The 25734-nt window shown below is 40.6% G+C and overlaps 1 protein-coding gene and 1 non-coding gene across 2 annotated transcripts; both read right to left on the reverse strand.

The window, feature by feature from the left end:
* Positions 1-10345: 10345 nt before the first annotated feature.
* On the reverse strand, positions 10346-10451 carry LOC122013177. Its single transcript, XR_006120508.1, has one exon. It is a non-coding gene; the product is annotated as a small nucleolar RNA R71 (small nucleolar RNA).
* Positions 10452-22805: 12354 nt separating this feature from the next.
* On the reverse strand, positions 22806-25427 carry LOC122010570. The gene is made up of 3 exons (XM_042567089.1): positions 25110-25427; positions 23005-23007; positions 22806-22958 (listed from the first exon to the last, which is right to left on the reverse strand). Exons 1-3 carry the CDS (start codon positions 25425-25427, stop codon positions 22806-22808), a joined length of 474 nt encoding a protein of 157 aa, XP_042423023.1.
* Positions 25428-25734: the final 307 nt, after the last annotated feature.

The raw sequence follows: 25734 nt of genomic DNA on the forward strand, positions 1-25734 counted from the left end.
ATCAAACTGGATGGCTGGGTAACCCGAACTCCCTCTATCTATCTTTTTCTTTCTTTTAGCAGCTTCATAGGCATTGTTGACTATGGACTTTGTAGGATTCTTGGCTTCCTGTTCCAAGTTTTTTTTCTTGGAGATCCAACGACTCAGTTAACCTAGAAGGATCTCAGTTAATCTAGAAGACATCTTATCACCTTCCTCTCTTTATGGATCATGATGACTTGGTCCACATTTTAACTAGCTCATTGACATTTTATCTCACACCACTTTTGAACATATTAAATTTGATGTTGTCTCTGAAAATCTTTTCGTCTGATCTGGAACGTTTGGAAAATTCTTTGCCATCGTCATGATCCTGAAAGATTTCGACCACAATGCATGAGCAAGGAATTATACTTTTTAAGGTATTGTTCACGTTCGACCATTGCGCTTGAAGCCCACGGATCTTAGTCTCAACAGAATCCTTATTCTCCAAATCCTCAGGTGGCACAAACGTTGGGTTTTCTATTATATTATATTTTTTCTCCAACTCTACGGACGTTTGAGAGTTGAGGGGTTGAGTCAGCTCCTTGACAAATTAATTTTCTATTATATTCTTTCCTTGACTCCATTGACGTTCGACAGTCGAGGGGTTGAGTTAGCTCTTTGACAAATTAATTTTTTATCATATATTTTTTTTTTGATTTTGTCGGTATTTAAGAGTCGAGAGATCAAGTCAACTTCTTAGTAGATTGATTTTTTATTATATTCTCTCTCGGACATCATAGGGCTTTGTGCCCCACTTTTTTTGAATCGACTCCCATTGATTAGACGGAACCCCCACGAGCCGACTTCCCAGCTCTCTCGGACATCCACAAGCTTTCACTCTCCACTTTTTCTCGGTTAGCAGGCCCACTTCTCAATTCTCTCGGACATCTACAGGGCTCCGCACCCTATCTTTTCTTGGTTGGATACCGCTAATCCGACGGGCTATCCATGGGTCAACTTCCCGACTCTCTTGGACATCCATAAGGCTTCACGTCCCACCTTTTTCTAGTCGGCTACCAGCAATTTAACGCAACCCCCATGCCCATTTCCCGACTCTCTCGGACATCTATAGGGCTTCGACTCCCATTTTTTCTTTGTCGGCTACCGCCAATTGGACATGTCCCCCATGTACCCACTTTCTAGCTCTCTTGTATATTTATAGGGCACCACATCCCACTTTCTCTCGATCAGCTAACGTCGATCAAATGGGTTCCCCACGAACGCACTTTCCAGCTCTCTTGGACACTTACAGGACTTTGCTCCTCATCGTTTCCCGTTCGGTTACAACCGATTGGACAGGCTCTCAGGGGCCCACTCCCTAGTTTTGCCCGAATTCACACGAGGCTCTTCTCCCCGTTCTCTCCCGTTCAATTCTTGCTAATCGGATAGACCCTCTATACACTCCACTCTTGGCTCTGACCGGATCCTTACGGGCTTAGCTCCTGCTTACCTCAGGGTTTGGCTCCCATTGACATCTAGGCTCAACTCTTGTTTACTTTAGGACTTAACACCCACTAACTTCAGGAGATTAGCTCATCGATCAAGAGACTGGGGGTTCAGCTCCCCGGTCAGATATTATAGGGGCTTCATCCTCGATCAGATACTTAGGGCTCAGACTATTCAAATCTTTGACTCTGTGGATCCTTGGGAATCGTGGGGTGAGCACTGTCTCACTGTTTTTGTTATTTGTTTGGCACTCACCGCTTAGTCGGCACTCGCCTTACTCACAGCTCATCTAACATTGTCCTTGCCACTCTCTCACTACCGTTGTCACCTTTTGCTTGGCATTCGCTCTGTCACCCACTCAATCATCCGCTCGTCACTTGATCGACACTATTTTTGCTACTCATTCGACATTGTTTTCGTCGCTCGCTCAGCACCATTATCGTCGCTCGCTCGGTATCGCTATAGTTATTTGCTTGGCATCATATGACATGCCCAATAATTTGATTTTGTAGTCTGGAGCGATTCAACCTTACTATAGACTTGATGCAGTAAATAGAGATGAGGACAATGGGGAAGGGCATTTTGGAGATTTGACTTTTACTCCTTTTTGGGGTTTTCTTCAAGAAGAAGAAAAGGGAGTGAGGGACTTTCTTCTTCGTTTACTCCGCCTCACGCACGCCACCGCATCCTTCGCCGTGAGTAGCAGGACTGTCGGTGTCGCGGGTAGCCGGATCGTCAATGCCGCAGGTAGCCATGGTCGGCCCAGACACCGCCTCATCACCTCCTTCTGTGAGTTGTCGACCGCCTCCTTTTCTTTGCCTCTCTCTCCATCTATGCCACCGACCAAGCCGCTTCAGGCGACGACCCCCCTTTTCACCATCACCGAGCAACATCTTCTACTCTTTCCCCGTCCCTGATCTCCGGCTAGAGCGCCGCCTCCTCTCTCCTTATGCTCGGGATGCCATAGCCCACGACCCCTCTTGCCACCTTTGCCCTTGGTTGGACCACACCGCCTTTAGCATCGCCAACCCTTCCCTCCGCACATCGGCAGCTTCAAACACCTTAGCTGTGGGCCACCCTTGGCCCTCTCTAGCATTAAGGGCATTGTCCTCATGCTCCGAGGTTACCACCCTAGCAACACAGTCAGTCGACGCTGTCCTTGCACTATAGTGAGCCAACATCGCATTCTTGGGCATCGCCTCCAGCAGCCGCTGCCCTTAGCATAGAACCGGCCACTGTCGTCGCAGACCCCACTGTTGCCGTAGACACCGTTTGTCGCCGATTTGACCGTGTTCCGTCTCTGCCATGTTCTGGCCTTTATGTCGTTGCTATGTTCCGGCCTTTGCGTCGTTGGCGTGTTCCAGCCTGTGAATTGTGTTGGTTGCTACTCGGAAAGCCTAGAGGTTCCACTGTACAAAAATTTTGTACAAAGGTCTGAACCTTTTTCCTAGCTACCATGTGTTCTTTTAAATTAAATTTTGGATCGCTTGCGGAACTTAACACATTTGATCCAAAACTTAATCTATTTGTTCTTTTAGGTTTTGACTTGGATCTCCTGCGGAACTTAACACGTTCGACCCAAATCACCTTAAGTTATTAATTCCATTAAATATTAATTTCCATAATTGGTTCCCAGTACTGACGTGGCGAGGCACATGACCTTCTTGGATATGGGAGCAACCACCACCGACTAGACAAAACCTTTTATAGAAAGCTAATATTTAATTTCCTAAAATAACTTTAGGTTAACCGAAAAGAACAATCAAATCACAAGGAAAAGAAAAAAACAAAAGAACACAACATCGAAAAACATATTCGAAATACTAGAATCGTAAGCCTATTGTATTTGGTATTATTTCCATAAATAACTAGTATGATGCGGAAAAGGAAAAACTACTAGTTATACCTTCTAGAAAGACCTCTTGATCTTCTACCGTATTCCTCTTCTAACCTCGGACGTTGTGTGGGCAACGATCTACCAAGATGAGAAACCACCAACCACCTTCTTCTCCTCCTAGCTAGGTTCAGTCACAACAAGGAAGCTTCACCAAGGAAGAAAATCAAAACACCAACCAAGCTCCAAGAGATGCTAGCTTCCTCTCCTTCTTCTTCTTCTTCTCCAAGTAGTATCCGGCCACCACAAGAGCTCCAAGCAAGAGATAAGTTTCGGCCACCACAAAGAGGAAGAAAAGAAGAAGATGGCCGGCCAAAATAACTTTCTTCAAGCATGAAGAATTTCGGCCACCACCAATGCTCCAAGGGATGCTAGAGACGAGACTTGCTTTCTCTCCTTCTTCTCCTTCCTTGATCCGGCCACTAACAAAAGCTCCACCAAGAAGATAGGTTTCGGCCATCAAGAGGAGAGGAGAGAAAGGGAAGGGCCGGCCACCATACCAAGGAAAAAAGAGGGAGAAAAATAATAGAGGTTGTCACCCATGAAGGCACCCTCACCCCTTCTTTTATATTCCTTGGCCTAAGCAAATTAGGAAATTTAATTACAATAAAATTTCCTCAATTTCCTTGACATGATTTAATTGAGAAAAATAAAATAAAATTTCCTCAATTGAAATCTTATGGCCGACCACATCAATGAAGAACAAATTGGACAAGTTTCAATCAACAATTTAAACTTCCTAATTTGTTTCCAGAAATTTTAAAAAATAAAATTTCTCTTCAAAATCTCTTCATGGTTGATAAAAGGAAATTTCTATAATTTTAATTTTACAACATGTGAATAATTTTTAAAGAGTAAATAAAATATCTCACCAATCTACAAATAAGGAAAGAGATCTAATATCTTTTTTTAATCTTTTGTAGATCTTTTACAAGAGAGATATTTTAATTTTAATTCTCTTTAATAAATTATATCTCCCACATAATAAAAATTAAAATTAAAATCCCTTTTTAATTTAATATGGCCGGCCCCTCTAGCTTGGGTTCAAGCTAGGGCCGGCCACCCCAATTTATACCTAGGCCGGTCCTAGCTTGTTTCCAAGCTAGCTTGGCCGGCCCCCTTTAAGTGGGTATAGAAGGTGGGTATAGGTGGGTATAGTACTCTATAAATAAGAGGCTACGATAGGGACCGAGAGAAGGAATTGGTTTTGGTCTCCCGATAAAATTAAGCATCCCGTGTTCGCCCCGAACACACAACTTAATTTTATCAATAATAATTCATTCCACTAGAGAACTATTATTGAACTATCGCACCAATCCCAAATTATATTTTTGGGCTCCTTCTTATTATGAGTGTGTTAGTCTCCCTGTGTTTAAGATATCAAATATCCACTAATTAAGTAAGTTACAGACAACTCATTTAATTAATATCTTAGTCTAAGAGTAGTACCACTCAACCTTATTATCATGTCAGACTAAGTCCACCTGCAGGGTTTAACATGACAATCCTTATGAGCTCCTCTTGAGGACATTATCAACCTAGTATCTCTAGGACACAGTTTCCTTTTATAATCAGCAACACACACTATAAGTGATACCATTTCTCAATTTATCGGGCTTATTGATTTATCAAATTAAATCTCACCCATTGATAAATTAAAGAAATAAATATCAAATATATGTGCTTGTTATTATATTAGGATTAAGAGCACACACTTCCATAATAATCGAGGTCTTTGTTTCTTTATAAAGTCAGTATAAAAGAAACGACCTCAAATGGTCCTACTCAATACACTCTGAGTGTACTAGTGTAATTATACAGTCAAGATAAACTGATACCTAATTACACTACGACCTTCCAATGGTTTGTTCCTTTCCATTATGGTCGTGAGCTACTGTTTATAATTTATAAGGTACTGATAACATGATCCTCTGTGTGTGACACCACACACCATGTTATCTACAATATAAATTAATTGAACAACTACATTTATCATAAATGTAGACATTTGACCAATGTGATTCTTATTTCTAGATAAATGTTTATACCAAAAGCTAGGCTTTTAGTATACACTCTAACAAATTGTTGTTATGTTCCGACATGCGAGTCACTGTTATGTTTCAGCATGTGAGCTTCTATTATGTTCCAGTCGCAAGATCCCTCTAGCCTTGGCTCCACACCGCCTTGATAACCATGATTTTGCTATATTATTTTGATTCATAATGCATGCTTTTAATGATCTTTTTATAGGATAAACTCGTATTTACATAATATTTCATAATTACATTTAATATTGGACTTAATTACAAATTATCTTATAATCATGGTATTTGAAGCTAATATTCGATATATTCTTTATGGACCCGATCAGATCAGACCACATTTGTGCTCGAATCAGAGTTTAAACAAGACGATCAAGCTCTGGAACAATCTTGGTCGTTCATCCCAGATCGGAGTAGATCTAAGACATCCGTTGAAGATGCAGCCCATCCAACCTAATGAGGAGTAGATCTCAGCCATTGATGAAGACCCAGAGTTTTTGATCTAGATTTGAGATGTTTGGACCGTTGATCAAGATCGAAGCATTCTGGATCGTTGGATCAAAAATAAGATGTGATTTAAATCGCGTGAGAAGCTACAGTGTGGGGGGGGGGGGACTCGGGCGTTTCACGCGATATTTCAGCATTGTTCATCGTCGTCCTCGCAGTCTCCTTCCACATTCCATATCCGAGAGTTAATCTTCTTCTCCGACGACTATCTCCGAGCTACCGACGTTCATCCTCCGAGATTAGAGAGTGGCAGAGGGAGGTTTCTTCAGCCGCGATTTTGATTCTGTTTCACCGTCGCGTTCCTATTCGAGGGAGGTTCTCGATCAGTGATCTTCGCATTCAACAGAGCTTCAAGGGAGATTTCCAGGAGTTTCTGATTCTTTTCCGATCCTCATTCCGTAGCGAAACTAGGTTGATCTGATCAATCAATTTGGTTTGGCAAATCACAGAATCTTTCTCTGTTTTTTTTCGACGGATGAGATTATCAGATGAACGGAGCTTTGAGGGAGGTTTCCAGGAGCTGTGAGCGTCGCCTGGTAATAGCTGGAAGTTTGTTTATTGTTTGTTGGATGTTTGAAGGGAAGTTTCCAAGAGCACCTCTGTGTCACAGCAAAGGGAAGAAGTTTGCTATGTTTGTGTGAATGTTTACTTTCTTTACTTATGTTTTCAATTGTGACTGCTCAGATCATCAAATCTGATTTCTTACTTGCAATTCCGATCTTGTTGAACTTTTGCAATTCATATCTTATTTAAGCTACATAATTAGTTTGCAATCTACGTTCTGTTTTGAATTTGTAATTCCGTTTATTGCTAGTTTCTTAATGTCGGTTATTTAGTTAGCAAATCCTTGCTCTATACAATTGATCTTTGTGACTGTGATCATACTTGAATGTTGAATGCTTAACTTGAGCTTTTGATTGTTACCTCTGTTCAACGTTATTTTGTTTGAGCTTTTGAGTTTAATTGTTTAATTTGATTGTGATCGTGAATTGAATGCTATTTCAGGTTCTACAAGTTTGTTTGAGCTTTGAGTTTAATTGTTACTATGATTGTGAATTGAAGATATGATAATTAAGTTAATTGATTCAATGATGCATTAGAACCGAACTTAATTGATACCAATTTGATGAAATGAAGTGGATCATGTTTAGATGAGATTAACCTTTCTTTGATCCTATTCTTGATTTTACTAATGCACTATTGAGAATTAGATTAATTCAATTTGTAATATGAATCAAATGGAAATGCCTAATTGACCTTGTTGATGTAAGAATTTAATTTGAATTCAGTCTAGAGAACTCACACACTTCTTAGTTATCCTTGGAAAAAAAAATGACTTGGGAGTTCTTACTACAACTCTTATCTTTAGTTTTAATAGGTTCCAATCTTTATTAATTTTGAAGTGTCACGTGACATGCAAAAATGGCTTCATCATGCCTCTAGCCCCCCGGTTCTGCGTCACTTCCGGCTTCGCGTCGCCTCCGGCTCCATGCCCCTTTGGCTCTATGATGCCTATGGCCTGTGCTCCTGCTCTTGTGGGCTAGGTATGCTTTGACATTCAGTCTTTAGGTAGTACTGTTTATCTACTTCATATACTTCGTTAGAGACTGACTTGAGCATCGGAGTGGAAGGCCGAGGCAATCCTGACTCCCTCTAATGCTCTGTCTACCTTTTCCTATCTTCTAGCAGCTTTACAGGTATCGTTGACCAGGGACTTTTTGAGGTTCTCAGCTTTCTGTTACTGGCATTTTTCTTGGAGTTCTAGCGACTCAGTCAACCTCGAAGATAGCTCATCACCCTTTTTCCCCTTTAGGTCATGACAACTTGATTCGTATATCCTAGTTAGCTCATTGGCATTCTATTTCACATGGCTTCCAGATAAAATTATATATATTATTATTTATATTTAAATAAAATTTATCTCATTAATAACGAATAGTTAAAACTCCACCCATGATGACTGATCATGGTCGGTCCCAAGCTTGGATAAAGGAGGAAAGTTGCGTTAGGTTGCCAGCTAACATTAAAACTATGGTAAATATTCAATAAATGGATCAATTAAACTATTGTACTAATGTGATGTGCGTAGATTATATACTCTTTTATGCATGTTTTTACGCACATTTACATACTTTGAGCATGCTTGATCTATGCATTTTTATACTTCCAGCTTTCCTTTTAGCATATTTACTCTTTTGGTTCGGAGATCTGCTTTTTGTGCATTTTCTGTACATAGGAGTCGATTTGGTGAAGAATCTACATCTTTGGGCAAGCCTTGGAGGAAACAAAGGGAGAAAGTACCGGGCCGTGTACCTCACACGGCCCTGCACTGGTATGGAGCTCGGGCCGTGTGGAGTTTGGCACCAATAGAAGAGGAAGATGACATGGCCGTGTGAACCTCGCACGGCCGTGTCAAGATTTGAAGCCAACCAGAGCAGAAGCCTTACATGGCCGTGTAGGATTTCCAGTGAGCAGGAGGCGGCCGTGTGCACCACACGGCCGTGTAGCATTTCCAGAGAGCAGGAGGGCCTTGGCCGTGTGCACAACACGGCCGTGCAGCATTGGCAGAGAAGGAACTGGACATGGCCGTGTGGATCTCACACGGCCGTGTCACGGGGCCGTGTGGCGCCCGATTCCCTCCTCTATTTAAGCCCTCCTTCATGAATTGAAAGGGGATCTCTCCCCCTTCGGGAGAAGGCAAGATTTGGTGGTTTCCTTCCAATCTTGGGAGGATTTCTGGGCGATTCAAGGGGATTTCTTAACGATTTCGACTCCGGAGCGAGGGTTGGATCCGAAGACGAGGCTTCTTCGTAAATAAGTTTTCTCTTTCCCCCTCTTCTTGATTTCTTGGATTGGGGATTTAAGAAATGCTTGTAATCTCTATTTCTTCGGGTATTCTTCTTCGATTCATGGAGTAGATATTGTATTCTAGGATGAAGGGAGTATTTGTATGATGAATTGATGTAATCTCTTATGGATTTGCCATTTTCTTGTTTCAATGACATTATCTTACTTGTATCAATTAAATCTTGAATGATTAATGGTGATGCGTGCTTAGTTCTCATTCTTGATTAATTGTTTGGACTTCTTATGGACTTTGTAAAGATAAACTCTCACTCGATCATCCAAGGGATCCACGTGACAGGTGCAAGCCCGTGTAAGGACGTTTGAGAGACAATCTTGAAGAGGAAATAGGAATATTCAAGAGAGTAGGATGGATTTTGTGATTAGTTTCTTGTATCTTGATAGACTAATAAGTCGTGGGCTTCTATGTTGATATCCGAGGAAGGCATAGTAATAGGTGCACTTCTGTGTAAGGACAACATAGGTTCATGTCTAATTAATCCTATTTAGATACATTTCTCAGTTCTTAGCCGGTTGTCTATTGCAAGAGAGAACCGGCAACTTTCTACATGTTTGGCAATTGAGGGATAAGAATTGGTGAACCATTTACATTCCAGAAATCCTACAAAGAAATCGAAACTCCTAGAATCTCCCTTTATCATAACCCAAAACACTAAATTCTTGTTTGTTGATCTTTAAGATTAGACTTGTTTACCTTTACTTTGCTTTTGAAACGATTGGATAGTTGTTTAGCTAATTCGCATTGAGACATTTCTAGTGCTTATTCCAGTCCCTGTGGATACGATAATCTTTTATATTACTTGCGACATTTCCGTACACTTGCGGAGCGTACCAAGTTTTTGGCGCCGTTGCCGGGGACTGCACTATAACATTAGGAATTATCAATTGAGTTAGACTAAACATAACATTTGTTTTCCTTTCATATTGCATGGTTGTAACTAATCATTAGATTTCTGTTTTTACTTTTATGTATAACTTTCACTTCTTGTTAATTCTTTTTGTACAAATTCAATTCTGCATTTTTGATTCTTCTATCTTTCTTTTTCTGTCGAATTGCCATTTGCCATCTTATTCTTGTGTATGCGAAGATCTAACTTTGCAGGGGAATTCTTTCCTTTTGACCCTGAGATTGATAGAACTTTCCATAAAAGAAGAATTCTGCAAAGGCAAATTAAAGAACAGGAACATTTGAACATGGCAAATAGACCACTTAAGGATTATGCAGCACCCTATGCAAGAGGTTTTCGATCTAGTATTTCAAGGCCTTCAGTGGAAGCTAATAACTTTGAGATCAAACCCGCAATCATATCTATGGTGCAGCAGAACCAATTTGGTGGAGGACCTCATGAAGACCCCAATCAACACTTAGAGGTCTTTTATGAAATATGTGGTACCATGAAAATGAATGGAGTTCCTTCAGATGCAGTTAGATTATTGTTATTTGGGTTTTCTCTAAGAGATAGGGCAAAGCAATGGCTGAATTCTTTGGCCCCTAATAGCATCACCACTTGGGAGCAGTGTGAGCAACAGTTTCTTGATAAGTTCTATCCACTAAGCAAAACAACTCATATGAGGAATTTAATTGCAAGCTTCAAGCAAACTGACTCAGAATCTCTTTTTGAAGCATGGGATAGATATAATAGTATGCTCAGACAATGCCCACATCATGGGTTGGAAAGATGGTTAGTGTTGCACACTTTTTATAATGGCATCAATTATCATACCAAAGTGTCCCTTGATTCACCTGGAGGGGCACTTATGAACAAAAGCTTAGATGAAGCCGAAGAAATCATTGAAAGTGTAGCACAAAATCATCATCAATGGGCAAATGAAAGAAGTGGTGGCTATTCCTCTGTAAACCCAACAATTAAAGCATCAGGGAAGTTCGATGTAGATGCAGTCACTCTTTTGTCTGCAAAATTGGACGCTCTTACAAAGAAATTTGAGAATATGGGGACTAGTGCTAATATGGTCAATGCTATTAGTACATCTTGTGAAGTATGTGGGAGTTCAGAGCATTCAAATGACTCATGTCCATTGGGAGCTATCACTGCACAAATCAATCAACTTGAACAATGTGATGCAATCATGAGTTACAATCAAAGGCAGAACAACCCATACTCAAATACTTATAACCCTGGATGGAAGAGTCATCCAAATTTTTCTTACAGGAACAATCAAGATCAAGGACCATCTATGGGGGCAAGACCAAATTTTCAAGCTGGGCAACAAAATTTTCAACATCTATCTTCTCAAGGCTTACCAAAGTCAAATGTTGAAAAGATGCTTGAAGAAATTATCTCAAGTCAGAATGAAATGAAGCAAGATTTAGCAAAGCTCATTCAGAGAATGGATAATTCTGAAAAGCATCAAAAGATCCAGGATAGTCAAATTGCCCAACTAGCTTCCTCATCATCCAGAGCACCAGGACAGCTTCCAGGAAAACCTGATGTGAATCCTATGGAGCATTGCAATAGGATTGAGCTTAGGAGCGGACGGACCTTGGGAGACTCCCAAGTGACTGCTTCAAAAGGGGTACAAAAAGAAGAAGAGCTCTCTCCTCCTATACCAAATCAGATTCAAGCTAATGAGGAGAGTACCATTGAGGTTGAAGAGACTCTTCCACTGAACCATCAGAGCAAAGCTGTTCCTTTTCCTTAGAGACTTACAATGCTCAAGAAGGATGAAGAATTTGGCAAGTTTCTAGAAAAAGTTAAGGAAATTTGTGTAGAGGTATCTCTTATTGATGCTATTCTACAAATGCCTAGATTTGCCAAATTCCTGAAGGATCTCATGTCAAATAAGAGAAGAAGAGGAGAGGTCGAGACCATTGCGCTTAGTGAGGAATGTAGTGCTATTTTTGAGAAGAACACTTCTCCAAAATTGAAGGACCCAGGGAGCTTTTATATTCCTTGCAACATAGGAAAAGAATTTTTTGAAAAAGCTTTCTGTGATTTGGGGGCAAGTGTTAGCCTCATTCCCTATTCAATTTGTAATAAATTAGGTCTCAAAAACATTAAACTTACTACTATGGCACTTCAACTTGCCGATCATTCCTGCAGGTACCCTTTGGGTATTATAGAAGATGTGCCAGTAGAGGTGGATGGGAATGTTATTCCCACAGATTTTGTCGTGTTGGACATGGAAGAGGACCCTAGGATTCCTATCATATTAGGAAGACCTTTCCTTGCTACAGCTGGAGCTATAATTGATGTCAAAAATCATAAGCTTTCTTTGGTAATTGGTAAGGAAAAGTTGGAATATGATTTATCTAATATCTCTAACCATGTCTCGTCTCTTTTAAATGCTTGTAGCAGGACAAGCATTTATAAACTTGAGGAATGGAATTTCCATCCTCATGGAAGGCCACCAAACGAAGGAGACAATGTGGTGGAAGATGTTGGGAGAAGATCTCCCAACAAAAATGAAAAGTATATCTGTCCTCCAAGGGCGAGGAAAATAAGCGAATGATAAAGTTTGGTCGAGCTAAAGACCTTAAACAAGCGCTTCTTGGGAGGCAACCCAAGGGTTCTTTTAGTTAGTTTTGATCTGCATCTAAATTTCTTTTAGTTTGATGCATTCTTTTGATTTTGTTTTCAGGTTAGGTGCAAAACGGAGCTCGGCCGTGTGCTATACACGGCCAGGTAAAAGTTGCAAAGAAGGGAAGTGCTTAGGCCGTGTCATCCAGACACGGCCGTGTAGCATCTTCCGAGGAGAAAAGGATCTAGGTCGTGTCTCAAACACGGCCGTGTAAAGAATCCCGAGAGGAGAGATGGAGAGGCCGTGTCCCAGACACGGCCGTGCGAGGAATCCAGAGAAGGAAGAGGTGGAGGCCGTGTGGATCTACACGACCCGTGTAAAGAATCCCGAGAGGAAAGATGGGGAGGCCGTGTAGATCTACACGACCCGTGTAGGAGAACTATTAAAGTCTTTCTTCTACCTCACAAGGGCAGATCTTGGCCGTGTTCCGCACACCCCCAACTCTCTAAAACATCTTTCTCTCTCCCAATCTCTTAAAAACCCCTCTCTAATTTCTCAAAAGATCTTAGATCCGGGTTCTCCTCTTCACTTTTCATCCTCCTAACCTAAGATTTTTGATCTTTGAAGTTTTGTTCTTTGAGTTTCATTCTTCCAACCCTAGATAACTTTTCCCCTGTCTAAACTCATCAAGATGTCCAACATTTTGAAGAAACTTCGCAAGAGAGGTGGTGGATCCAGTGGGGACAAAGAGGAGGAGCCATCAAAGGACAAGGGAAAACAACCAGTGAAGGGCAAAGGCAAAAGGACTTCACGCAACGAAGGTAATGACAATGAATTCAATATCGTGTTTAGAAATGATGATCAAGTAATTAGATTTGCAATTCTTGTCAATAGAAAGATAGTGTGTACTAGATATATGGACCCAACTGTTCTTGATATGCTTGGAATTAGGGAAGATGTAGACTTGATGATTGGTTTTTTAGATTGGGGTGATATTATGTACACACATTTGCCTACATATCCTCGTCTTGTTTTGGAATTTTTAAGTTCATTGGATGTCCATTTTACTAATGAAGATGATTAGTTTGGAAAAATCTCTTTTAGATTAATGAATCAAGAATTTCTATGGACATTTGGTGACTTTAATTCTTGTTTTGGAATAACCACCGGTAGCCCTCGTAGGTTTGATTCAAGGTTTAATTGGAATCATTTTTGGAATGCAATAACTGGGTTAGGTCAACCTTATGAGCCTTCAAGAGCTAAGGCCTCCAATATACAAAACCCCATCTTTAGGTATCTACATAGAGTCATGAGTAAAACTATTTTTGGTAGGGGAGAGAGTGATGGGGTGGTTAAAAAGATAGAGCTTGATGCTTTATGGGCTATGCTTTATAAGGTTGAATTTGATTCTGGTTTTCATTTTGTTCAAACCTTATTAAGATCTGCTAAGGCATCATTGGGATCAATTGTTTTTGGTGATTTGATTACCCGAATAGCTTATAATTTAAATCTTGATGTTGATGGGTTGGAAATAATTCATGGTAATGACATGATTGACATTGATGCATGTCTTGCTATGAAAATGATCGTTCGGGATGAGAATGATTTCGCGTTTCCTAGGAGGAGTGGTTCTCCTTTACCCCTTCCTTTTCCTGAACGAACTACTATCCGTAACCTGGCTAATTGGGTAATTTCTGAGTTGGATTTTGAGGATAACCCTTCTATACCTGGAGACACTGAGCCACATCATGAGCCCTCGTCATCTGGACACACGCAGCCTACTAGTTTTATGGAGCCTGCTAGGCATTCTTTTGCATATGGCACGGGATCTTCTAGGTTTGATTTTTCAGATTTTCGTACGTCTCTAGAATCACTTCATGAGAAGCAAGATTCCCAACGAAAAATGTTAGAGGGGCGCTTCTCTTTATCTGATGATCAGTTTAGGGAGGTACAAAATCATTTTCAGTTTACGAGGAATTTTCAAGGTCAAGTGGCTGAGTTTGTGCAGGATTATGATACTGATCAGGCTAGGATGAGAGATTTTATGCAGAGTATGACGCTTACTAGTCAACAAGTAGATGCTTTATATGAGTATCATAGATCCTTGGGTGAGATTCCAGGTTTTCCTAGTTTTCCTATTGGCCAACCACGTCGTAGACCTCCTTTCCCTCGTCCACCTCCACCTCCACCACTATACTGATTTCATCGGAACGATGAAAAGTTTAAGTCTGGGGGGGTGTCATGTATTGTTTAGTTTGGTTTTCAGCTTCTAGTTTTTGTTAGTTTTTCATGTTGGTTCTTATTTTCATTGCTTGTTGCTTTATTTTGCTTGTTTTTGAAATAATCATTGCTTATTGCTTTATTTTGCTTGTTTTTGAAATAATCATGGCAAAAATTTTTTTTTGAGAACATCAAATCTTCACTTATATGCTTTCTTGGATTCAAGTGAAATGTTAGCATGATTATTGTCTTGATTCATGATGTTCAAATGATGCTAGTAGTAAACTTTGTGTAGTTCTTTTTTCTATCTTGGGAAGCATTAATAAGCTAAGAATCTTATGGTGATGAGTTTTAGTTTTGATTCAACCTTAAGGATTTTATCTTCACTACACTTGTGTTTGATGCTTGAATAGTTGATGTTATTGAAATAGTCATGATTCATCTTGTTTGCTTAGTACTTGGTTTCCATGGTGATTTCTCAACTTTCATTTTGGTTACTGGATGAGGCTCAAATCATTAAAGCTCATTTGGAAAAATCAAAATATCCCAACATGTGTGCTAAAAGTACATTTGTGAATAAGTTTTGCACAATGCAAACACTTATAAAAAAAAATATAAAAGAATAATAAGGGATATAAAAAATAGTTGTCATGAGTGGAATCTAGCAAGTCACCCCTTTGAGACCGAGTTAGGTTACTGGGGAAATGACTGCTTAGCTTCCCTTGAGATTGAGCACACCTTTGAGACCTTGGGTTAGTTGAGAAATATGAACCAAGTGAATGGTGAGTAAGTGCCTATCACTGGTTACTTGTCTTTCACTGGGAACACTAGGAATTCAAATTTGATGACGACTTGACTAGGACATGGATTGAAACTTGAAGGGTGTTGAGTTACTTTTGCACTGCGCACAAGATTCTTATGCTTGAACCATACTTTACTTGTTTCCATGATCATGCTTGTTAATGAAACTTTTTGATAGAGTTAGGAAAGTGCACTGGGTTTATGAATGTGTTGTAGAACATATGAATTTAGACTGCAGCATTTTGCTTGAGGACAAGCAAAGGTTTAAGTCTGGGGGTGTGATGTGCGTAGATTATATACTCTTTTATGCATGTTTTTACGTACATTTACATACTTTGAGCATGCTTGATCTATACATTTTTATACTTCCAGCTTTCCTTTTAGCATATTTACTCTTTTGGTTCGGAGATCTACTTTTTGTGCATTTTCTGTACATAGGAGTCGATTTGGTGAAGAATCTACATCTTTGGGCAAGCCTTGGAGGAAACAAAGGGAGAAAGTACCGGGCCGTGTACCTCACACGGCCCTGCACTGGTATGGAGCTCGGGCCGTGTGGAGTTTGGCACCAATAGAAGAGGAAGATGACATGGCCGTGTGAACCTCGCACGGCCGTGTCAAGATTTGAAGCCAACCAGAGCAGAAGCCTTACATGGCCGTGTGGATCTACACGGCCGTGTGAGGTTTCCAGAGACCAAGGAGGCTGTGGCCGTGTGCACCACACGGCCGTGTAACATTTCCAGAGAGCAGGAGGGCCTTGGCCGTGTGCACCACACGGCCGTGCAGCATTGGCAGAGAAGGAACTGGACATGGCCGTGTGGATCTCACACGGCCGTGTCACGGGGCCGTGTGGCGCCCGATTCCCTCCTCTATTTAAGCTCTCCTTCATGAATTGAAAGGGGATCTCTCCCCCTTCGGGAGAAGGCAAGATTTGGTGGTTTCCTTCCAATCTTGGGAGGATTTCTGGGCGATTCAAGGGGATTTCTTAACGATTTCGACTCCGGAGCGAGGGTTGGATCCGAAGACGAGGCTTCTTCGTAAATAAGTTTTCTCTTTCCCCCTCTTCTTGATTTCTTGGATTGGGGATTTAAGAAATGCTTGTAATCTCTATTTCTTCGGGTATTCTTCTTCGATTCATGGAGTAGATCTTGTATTCTAGGATGAAGGGAGTATTTGTATGATGGATTGATGTAATCTCTTATGGATTTGCCATTTTCTTGTTCCAATGACATTATCTTACTTGTATCAATTAAATCTTGAATGATTAATGGTGATGCGTGCTTAGTTCTCATTCTTGATTAATTGTTTGGACTTCTTATGGACTTTGTAAAGATAAACTCTCACTCGATCATCCGAGGGATCCACGTGACAGGTGCAAGCCCATGTAAGGACGTTTGAGAGACAATCTTGAAGAGGAAATAGGAATATTCAAGAGAGTAGGATGGATTTTGTGATTAGTTTCTTGTATCTTGATAGACTAATAAGTCGTGGGCTTCTATGTTGATATCCGAGGAAGGCATAGTAATAGGTGCACTTCTGTGTAAGGACAACATAGGTTCATGTCTAATTAATCCTATTTAGATACATTTCTCAGTTCTTAGCCGGTTGTCTATTGCAAGAGAGAACCGGCAACTTTCTACATGTTTGACAATTGAGGGATAAGAATTGGTGAACCATTTACATTCCAGAAATCCTACAAAGAAATCGAAACTCCTAGAATCTCCCTTTATCATAACCCAAAACACTAAATTCTTGTTTGTTGATCTTTAAGATTAGACTTGTTTACCTTTACTTTGCTTTTGAAACGATTGGATAGTTGTTTAGCTAATTCGCATTGAGACATTTCTAGTGCTTATTCCAGTCCCTGTGGATACGATAATCTTTTATATTACTTGCGACATTTTCGTACACTTGCGGAGCGTACCATAATGCTAAGTCCTTCCCTAGAAGGAATGCATTGCAGGATTCGACTGTAACGTTTCGGCAAGGACTGCTACATCTCCAGAACATGGGTAATATGACGATATAGGAACCAAGGAACACAGTCTCCATAAATAAGAATAAAATCATGCTGTCAAAATATAACACATCTAGCCACATCTGATACAACAACTATACATAAACATACATGACACAATAAATGCACATGCTCGACTAGAATCAATACCATGATACCATAATCAGTAAACTCACCAGAACAGCAGCAGATCTACTCGTGACACTTGGGCAAATATAAATATGACTGTATATACATGTAAAATAAATGACATGTATGCAGTATGATATCCAAATGCAGCATACATAGCTCAAACAAATGCAACAACACATAATCACATGCAACTAATATTTACTATGCATGTATGCAAAAATATCTCCACAGATGCACCGCGCATCATATGTAAAATGCGTATGCATGCTCCATCGTCACCCCGCCACCTCTCTAGACACCACGACCCCTGTATGGCCGAGAGGTTTGGGTCCGTGACAAACCATACTAGCCTATAGTACATGCACCACTATAGGCGGCTAAAGCGGATGGTTCGCTAAGTAGTTATCTAACTACATAGCAAAGGGTCACTGACCACTCACAACTTAAGCCCTCTGACTATTGTATCCTCAAGACCCACTACTCCAGAGTGGTCGAGACTGATAGAGTATAAACACCAAACGACTGAGTAAGTGCGACAGGACTAACTCCACTTCTAGCTACCACTCTCCAACAGTGGCCGAATGGGCAGCTATAACCAACTGACGAACCTCACACCACAAGGGAGACAATAGTTGTTAGTATGCAATGAATGATGAAATGATGTGAATAGTCACAATATAGATACTATTATCAATCATGCAACCCCAGAAACACCCCCAATAACCACAACAAACGTATATGCATACTCCAATATACAAAATGATCAATCCACTATGCAACTTCAATAACACATACCCATCACGTGTATACTCGACATCAATATACATGATAAACATGCTAATCGTACAAACCGGATATCTCTATGATACAAACTCTACATATGCATATGTACAGAGTTCCGATATCAAGAGTTGAGACAGTATCAAAGTAAATTAGATTATATCAAAGGTCAAACAGAAGTGACAAGCAAGAACGAAACAAATATACAAATTTAAGGTAATGCAACCTAAACATCCAAATATAACCATGCTTTAAAGTTCAAAGAACTAAATGGGAAATAGGAAGAAATACCCATCTCGAGATATCTCGTATCAACAGAACCCCCGCCCCCCCCCCCCCCACGTCGCCCCCCTCCCCACGTCGCACGACTCGTCAATGATCAAGGTCCTGTATCATTTAATGTATCAAGTATATACATACACTACGATGTATAAATCGTGTATCAAAAGAAATATCTATCCTTAACGCATTTAGCTAACTCTAATTAATGCCCCCTTTTATTAATTAAATTAAAGCTACTATTTCTCCTTTTATGATTAAAGTGAAATCACCCTAACATCCCCTAATCAATTAGATTAGGTTCAATATGATTCACTCTTTAAATTCCCACCCAAATCCATAGTTTTTAATTTAATATTTAATCTGATTTTAACATGGCAATTTAGTTTTAATGTGGATTAAGAAATACACCCACCCATTACCATTCATCTAAGCAAAACAAAAAGCCCCTACGACTCGTTAGCCACACTAATCAAATAGCTCACTGATCAGAAATCAAAAGCATACACTGGAAAAATGTTTACCTTGGGGTTTTGATAGCAATTTCCGAATCTCCCAGCCAACAAAACCCTTACCTACAACTACTAGTAACCGAATCTTTCCAAAATTAGTCTAGGAAACAATTGCACAGAATGAATTTGCTGGAAATCCCAAGAAACAAGACCACACTTACCTCAATTGAACCCTAATTTCTTCAATTGAGACCCCAATCTGCTGCAAGGAGGAAGAAGATCAAGATCTGCTCAGGTGAGATCCATCACCAGGTTGATCCGACACCCTTCCTTAATCCAGAACAGAAAGGAAATCGAAATTGAAAACCCCGTAAACCATAATCTTGAATCCACAAGATCTTTCCCGTCGACACTTACCTTAATCGTCGCCTACAGACGACGTCATCCGATCCGCTCCAATGTGTGATGACACAAGTCGCCTTCCGCTGAACAGATCAAGGAGGAAGAACGAAGGAACTCGATCGATCGGCGACAATGCGAGTCAAGCCCCCCGCGTGCCCTAGACGCTGGATCATCGTCGATCGCGCTTAAGGAATGGCCGAAGAGGTGGTCGCTCCTTCGAAGATGGCCGATACCATTGTGATCCGATGCTCTTCCTCCGGTGACTCGGCGAGAATAGGATCGTCGGGGAAGAATCCCTCTGTCGGTATCGGGTTCGTCCGTGCGAGAGAGAAAGAGAGGAAGGAAGAGTGCGGGTTGGGTATTTGGGTTCGAGTGAGAGAGATGTGAGCCCTATTTATAAATAGCTTAGGGTTAAGGGAATTAAGCCCTAAGTAATTCCTCCATTAAACTCTCATAATGCGTATTTCCATGGTAACCCTAAAAATAAATTCGCATATCTTACATGATGATAACCCTGATAGACATCCAACATACAGATATACTCACGCCCAGCCGTATAATCCACTACTTGATCAATGCGAGGTAGAGGATAATAGTCCTTTGGGCAAGCCTTGTTAAGATTCCGAAAATCAATGCATACTCTCCACTTATTTCCTGGCTTAGATACTAGAACCACATTGGCTAACCAGCTAGGGAATTGCACTTCTCGAATGTAGTCGGCTTCCATTAATTTGTCTACCTCCTCCTTGATGATTTGGTCGGCCCCAAAATCTCTCTTCCTTTTCTTGACCGACCGAGCATCAGGATAACATGTAATTCATGTTCCATCACAAGTGGAGATATACCTATAACCTCCTTGGGGGTCCATGCAAACACATCGCTGTTCCGCATCAAACATTGTATCAGCTCAGTCTTGAGTGGAAGGCCCAGGTCGGCCACCACATAAGTCACAACTTCTAGTCACCCAATTTGTATATGTACTTCTTCTTTCTCTTCATATACCAGCCCAGGCGGTTTTTTCCTGGATAACATTGACTTCTATCCTTTGAGCTTCGTGGGCGACATTGGCCTCTGTCCGGATGATCTCCACATAACATTTTCGTGCCAGTAATTGATCTCCACGGACTTCTCCAACTTGATCATCAACGGGGAATTTCACCTTCTGGCAGAAAGTAGAAACGACCACCCGAACTCGTTCAGGGTCGGTCGACCCAATATGACATTGTATGTAGAAGGTGCATCTACCATCATGAAATAAGATCTCTTGGTTCTCATTAGGGGCTCCTCCCCTAGAGATATGATTAATTTTATTTGGCCGAGTGGCTGCACCTCATTGCCCGTGAAACCATAAAGAAGAGTCACCATGAGCTGAAGCTCGCTCGGATCTATCTACAGTTGGTCAAAAGATTTTTTGAAGATAATATTAACAGAACTACCAATATCAATAAAAGTACGAGAAATATTGTAATTAGCTGTGACAACTTTGATTATTAGCGCATCATCATGGGGTACTTCTACCCCTTCCAGATCTTTAGGACCAAAACTAATCTCTGGTCCTGCTGTTTTTTCCGTGCTGCATCCTACCGCATGGATCTGCAATCGCCGAGCGTGTGACTTTCTTGTCCGGTTTGAATCACCATCAGTAGGTCCACCTGCTATCATATTAATATTATCTCGGGCGGCATTACTTCGATTTTCTTCTTGTCGAGCGATTATTATCTCGGTCTGTGTTGGTTCGGGCGCTCGAGATGGTCCGCCCGGTACTTGTAATGTTCCCTGTCGTGGCTCAGTCGCCCGATATTCCAGCTTGAGTGGATTATTTTGCCTTGGGTAGGGCTGTCGGTTGGGGGATCGTTGACGATACAAAATATTATTCATCCTCTAGTTCTTTAAAGCAAAACAATTCTCTGTATAGTGAGTACCAGACATATGGTATGTACACAATCTTCTAGGGATTTCTTATGGCATCCCCACATGCTGCACCGCCTGAGGTCTAAACTCTGACTGACGATGTGGAGGAGGGGCTGTACGAGGTCCACGTGGTGGATGAATAGGAGTCATGGGTAGGGGTGAGTATTCGGTCGAAACCGAACCGACCGAACCGAATAGACCGAAAACCGAATAAACCGAATTTCTTTTCAACCAACCGAACCGACCGAATTTCCCTATGAAACCGAACCGACCGAACCGATAAGATATCGGTTAATTTGGTTTTAGACCGAATTAACCGAATTTTAAAACCCTATTCAGTTTTACCTTAAAAAAAGATTTTATTTAATTAATTATATTTTAAAATAAAAATTAATTAAAATAATATTCTTTTTCAGTTTATTCGATTTAACCGAATTACAAAATTCAAAATCGAAATCGAACCGAATTAATCGAAAATTGAACCAAATTTTCAAAAAAAAAATCGAAAACCGAATTAACCGAATCGAATTTCTAAATTTGGTTGGTCAGTTCGGTTAATTCGGTTTTTCCGAATTTTTGCTCACCCCTAGTTGTGGGTTTGTCGCTAACTGGGGTAAGGATAGGTATCCCACTCTCTTTCCTACGAGCAGCTTGAGCTTCTTCTACATTAATAAACTCAGTAGCTCGCTCAATTAACAAATCAAAGTTTGTTGGAGGATTACATACCAAATCCTTGAAGAAGTCATTATCGTTAAGCCCTTGAGAGAAATCGCTTACCAAAATTTCAGTAGTGGCATTGGGGACATCAATAGCCACATAGTTAAATCTTTTAATGTAGGCTTTGATGTTTTCCTTAGACCCCTATTTAATAGAAAAAAGACTCCAAGGAGTCTTATGATATCTTCTATTGCTGGAGAAATGATGAAGAAATACTTTACGGAAATCTTTAAAATGCCTGATGGAATTTTCTGGCAATCTCTTGAACCATCTCTGAGCTCCTCCTCCTAGAGTAGTGAGAAACATCCGACACTTGACCCCATCAGTAAACTGCTGTAGCAGAGCCGTACTTTCGAATTTAGACAGGTGATCTTCAGGATCAGTGGTCCCAGAATATTCTCCAATGTTTAAGCTCTAACAACGCTTGGGTAGCGGATCGTCAAGAACTCTCTGATAGAACGGAGAAGCAATTCTCTCCGGGGAACTGTCACTAGTCACCACTTTCCCTCTGCGTTTTTCCTTCACAAGTGCTTCATCAGAGGATTCTTGAAGCGCCGATTTTTGTCCTCCTTGTTCCAGAGGAGTACGGAAGAATGCATGAGGATGTCGAGTGGGAGAAACAGGAGCAGGAGCTATGTAAGCAACATCGTCTTCTTCCATACCTTTGTTTTTCTGGCGATCCGTAGTTGAAATTGCTGGATTTATTGCGACCGGTAAAGTACCTTCAGTGTTCGCTTGTTGTTGTTGTTGTTGTAATGCCTTTTGAACCCTGGAATTGATGAGCAACTCCAGATCCTCTTGAGTTAGAGTAATAGTATTGAGTTTTTCAGCACCCTCCATCACAAAGTCTCATATTCAGGCGAGAGTTCCCATATACGACGCCAAATTTGATCTTGTCTGAAAGCGTAACTCGACGAAGAGCTAGAGGCGACGGGTGAAGATTTCAGGGAGCAAGCAGATGACGACTCCGGAGAAGAGAAACCACCGCGGATCTAAGAAGACCAAAGCAGATCCTAGAGAAATATAATCGAAAAATACCTCCTAGCAATGAGGATAGCAAATTGAAGATAAATCGGAGAAACCCAAAGCCAATCTCGACCCCGACAAATGGAAATACTATGACGAAGAAAACCCGACTCACGGTTTCTGCGGCGGTTATCACTTCCTGCACACCACGCAGCCAATCCACAAGACGTCAGTGACTTAAGACCGGGGTTGGAATCCTTGGCTAGGCCCTCCGACGCTCAAGTCAGTCTTCTCTTTCCGCCCGAAGAAGAAAAAATATATTAAAACTGGAATGAAAACTAGGGTTCCGGTGATGGTCTTGCGCGTATCTGGCCAACGGAGGAGATTCCCCTTTTTATACCATTTCATATAACCTCCGTAGTCATGAGTACACCCCAGTTTGTTAGAGTTTGTTATGAGATGACGTAAGTACCTGCAATAATAGTTTAAGGAATCTTTTCGTACCCTATATGTATCTTCTTTGTCGTCTAGCACATTTACAGGAGTTTTTAGAAATCGTTTCCCGCCAAACTGTCATATGATTGTATATTATTACATCACCTATATTTGGTTGTAATACTCCTTACTAACTATGTTCACGAGATTTAATGAATGTGTGTATTTTTATGTTCGACCGGATTTTGTCAGGTTGATTTTATACTAATAGCCTTCCAAAGGTGTGTATTGGTATACCCACCTGATATCACATTACCGAGAGAATTATGAGTATGCTTGTCCGAACTTATTCTACCGACCGTGTTAAGTCGAGTCCTTTCTGGCGATTTGGGTTCTTATGCCTGCTTGGTCACCCGAGCTCACATTACCAAGTGAGTTATGTATATGTTCGTCCGAGGTTATTCTACCAACCGTGTTAAGTCGAGTCCCTTTTGGCGACTTAAGTTCGCACGTCTGCTTGGTTGCCTGAGCTCACATTAACGACCGAGTTATATATATATATATATATATATTCGTCCGGGGTTATTCTATCGACCGTGTTAAGTTGAGTCCCTTCTGGCGATTTGAGTTTGTACGCCTGCTTGGTCGCCCAAGCTTACATTACCGATCGATCTTATACCACCGAGTGTATCAACACACGCTAATCCTTCATTCGTCATAATTCGATCTGGCTTATACTCTCGAACAGTCCTACTTTCCCGATCGATTTTTCCTACTTGATCAAGACTTCCTCGTTGGGTGTGGGCGCGCTTGCTAGTATTTCACCCATTTGGATTTATCTGATCTCATATGCCTATTCATATCATGTACTCGGTTATTTCTATCCCGGTCTGTTTAAGGTGGGGGACCGATATTGGCTTACCGAGCGCATTTGTCTTGACCGAACCTCCTTACTTCCTATTTCTTCTCCTTATATCTCTTTTCACATTATTATATGAACCTTACTCCTTATAACCCATATCACAGGATTTATCCAAACATGAAATAGAAATTAAGTTCTATTTAAAAGATGACACTATAAATGTATTTTCTAAATTCAAAAGTACATTATTCCCTATACAAACTCTAAAGACACCTATTGCCTCTACTTTTGCCTTCTTGCCCGTTCTCATATAGATGAATCTTTGGGCATCAATTGACATTCGGCTCGTGAGGTAACCCTGTATAGTTTCACTTATGTGAGTAGTTGCACCAGTATTTATCCACCAAGCGTTATTAGGTACAGTAGCTAGGTTGACTTATGAACTAACAAAGTTAAGAAGCATACCTTTCTTAGCACACCAATTGACGTATCTAGGGCAATCCTTCTTCAGATGACCTTTCTTTTTATAAAAGAAATAAGTTGGGTTAGGATCTTGTTATTTTTGCATCTTGTGCCCTGAAACCCTAGTCACTGTAAGTTGTTTACCCTTACTCTTACTCTTACTCTTACTATTACCCTTCTTCTTTTTCTTGTTTGAATGTTGAGATGAGGATGCATAGTGAGCACTTTGAGATATATCACCTCTCAATCTCTCTTCTTCCTGTACACACTAAGCTATGAGCTCATTTAGTGTCTATTTCTCCTTTTGAGTATTATAGCTAATCTTAAAAGGAGTGAACTATGTAGGCAGAGAGATTAAGATAAGGGTCACAAGGACACTTTTAGACATGTCTAACTTTAGTGTCTTAAGTCTTGTAACCAAGTTGGACATCTCCATGATATACTCCCTAATATTACCCTTCCCTATGTACTGCATGGACACTAATTTCATAAGAAGTATGGTAGTCTCGACATTTTCGTTTGAGACGAATTGGTCCGCTAATTCCTTAAGGAAGGTTTTAGCATCCTCTTTCTCAGTTATTGAACCCCTTAGTGATTCCGGAATTGACATTCTCATGATCATCAGACTTATGCAATTAGATTTCTCCCACTTGTCAAAGGTCACCTTTTGATCCACAGTGGAATCATCAATCAAAGGTGCAGGATGATCATGCCTAAATGCAAAGTCTAGATCCATGCAGTCCAATAAAATTATAATATGCTCTTTCCATTGTCTAAAGTTTGTGTCAGTAAGCATGAGGATGTTGTTCAAATTAGCAAACATTGAGAGTACTACATAAACAAAAGTAAAGAATACAACTCAATTTAACAAATAAGGCATATATCTTTATAGTTGTGCAATAACAAAATGCAACAAACAAAACATGCTACTACATGAACATTAATAGAGATATCTAATGCAACATTACATTAAGTCTTTGAACTAAATTGTAACTTGCTATTGGTACTCTATAAATAACTCATGATCACCTTCATCTGCCATA

Source organism: Zingiber officinale, chromosome 8A, assembly GCF_018446385.1.
Source record: "Zingiber officinale cultivar Zhangliang chromosome 8A, Zo_v1.1, whole genome shotgun sequence".
In the NCBI taxonomy this organism is placed as follows: Eukaryota; Viridiplantae; Streptophyta; class Magnoliopsida; order Zingiberales; family Zingiberaceae; genus Zingiber; species Zingiber officinale.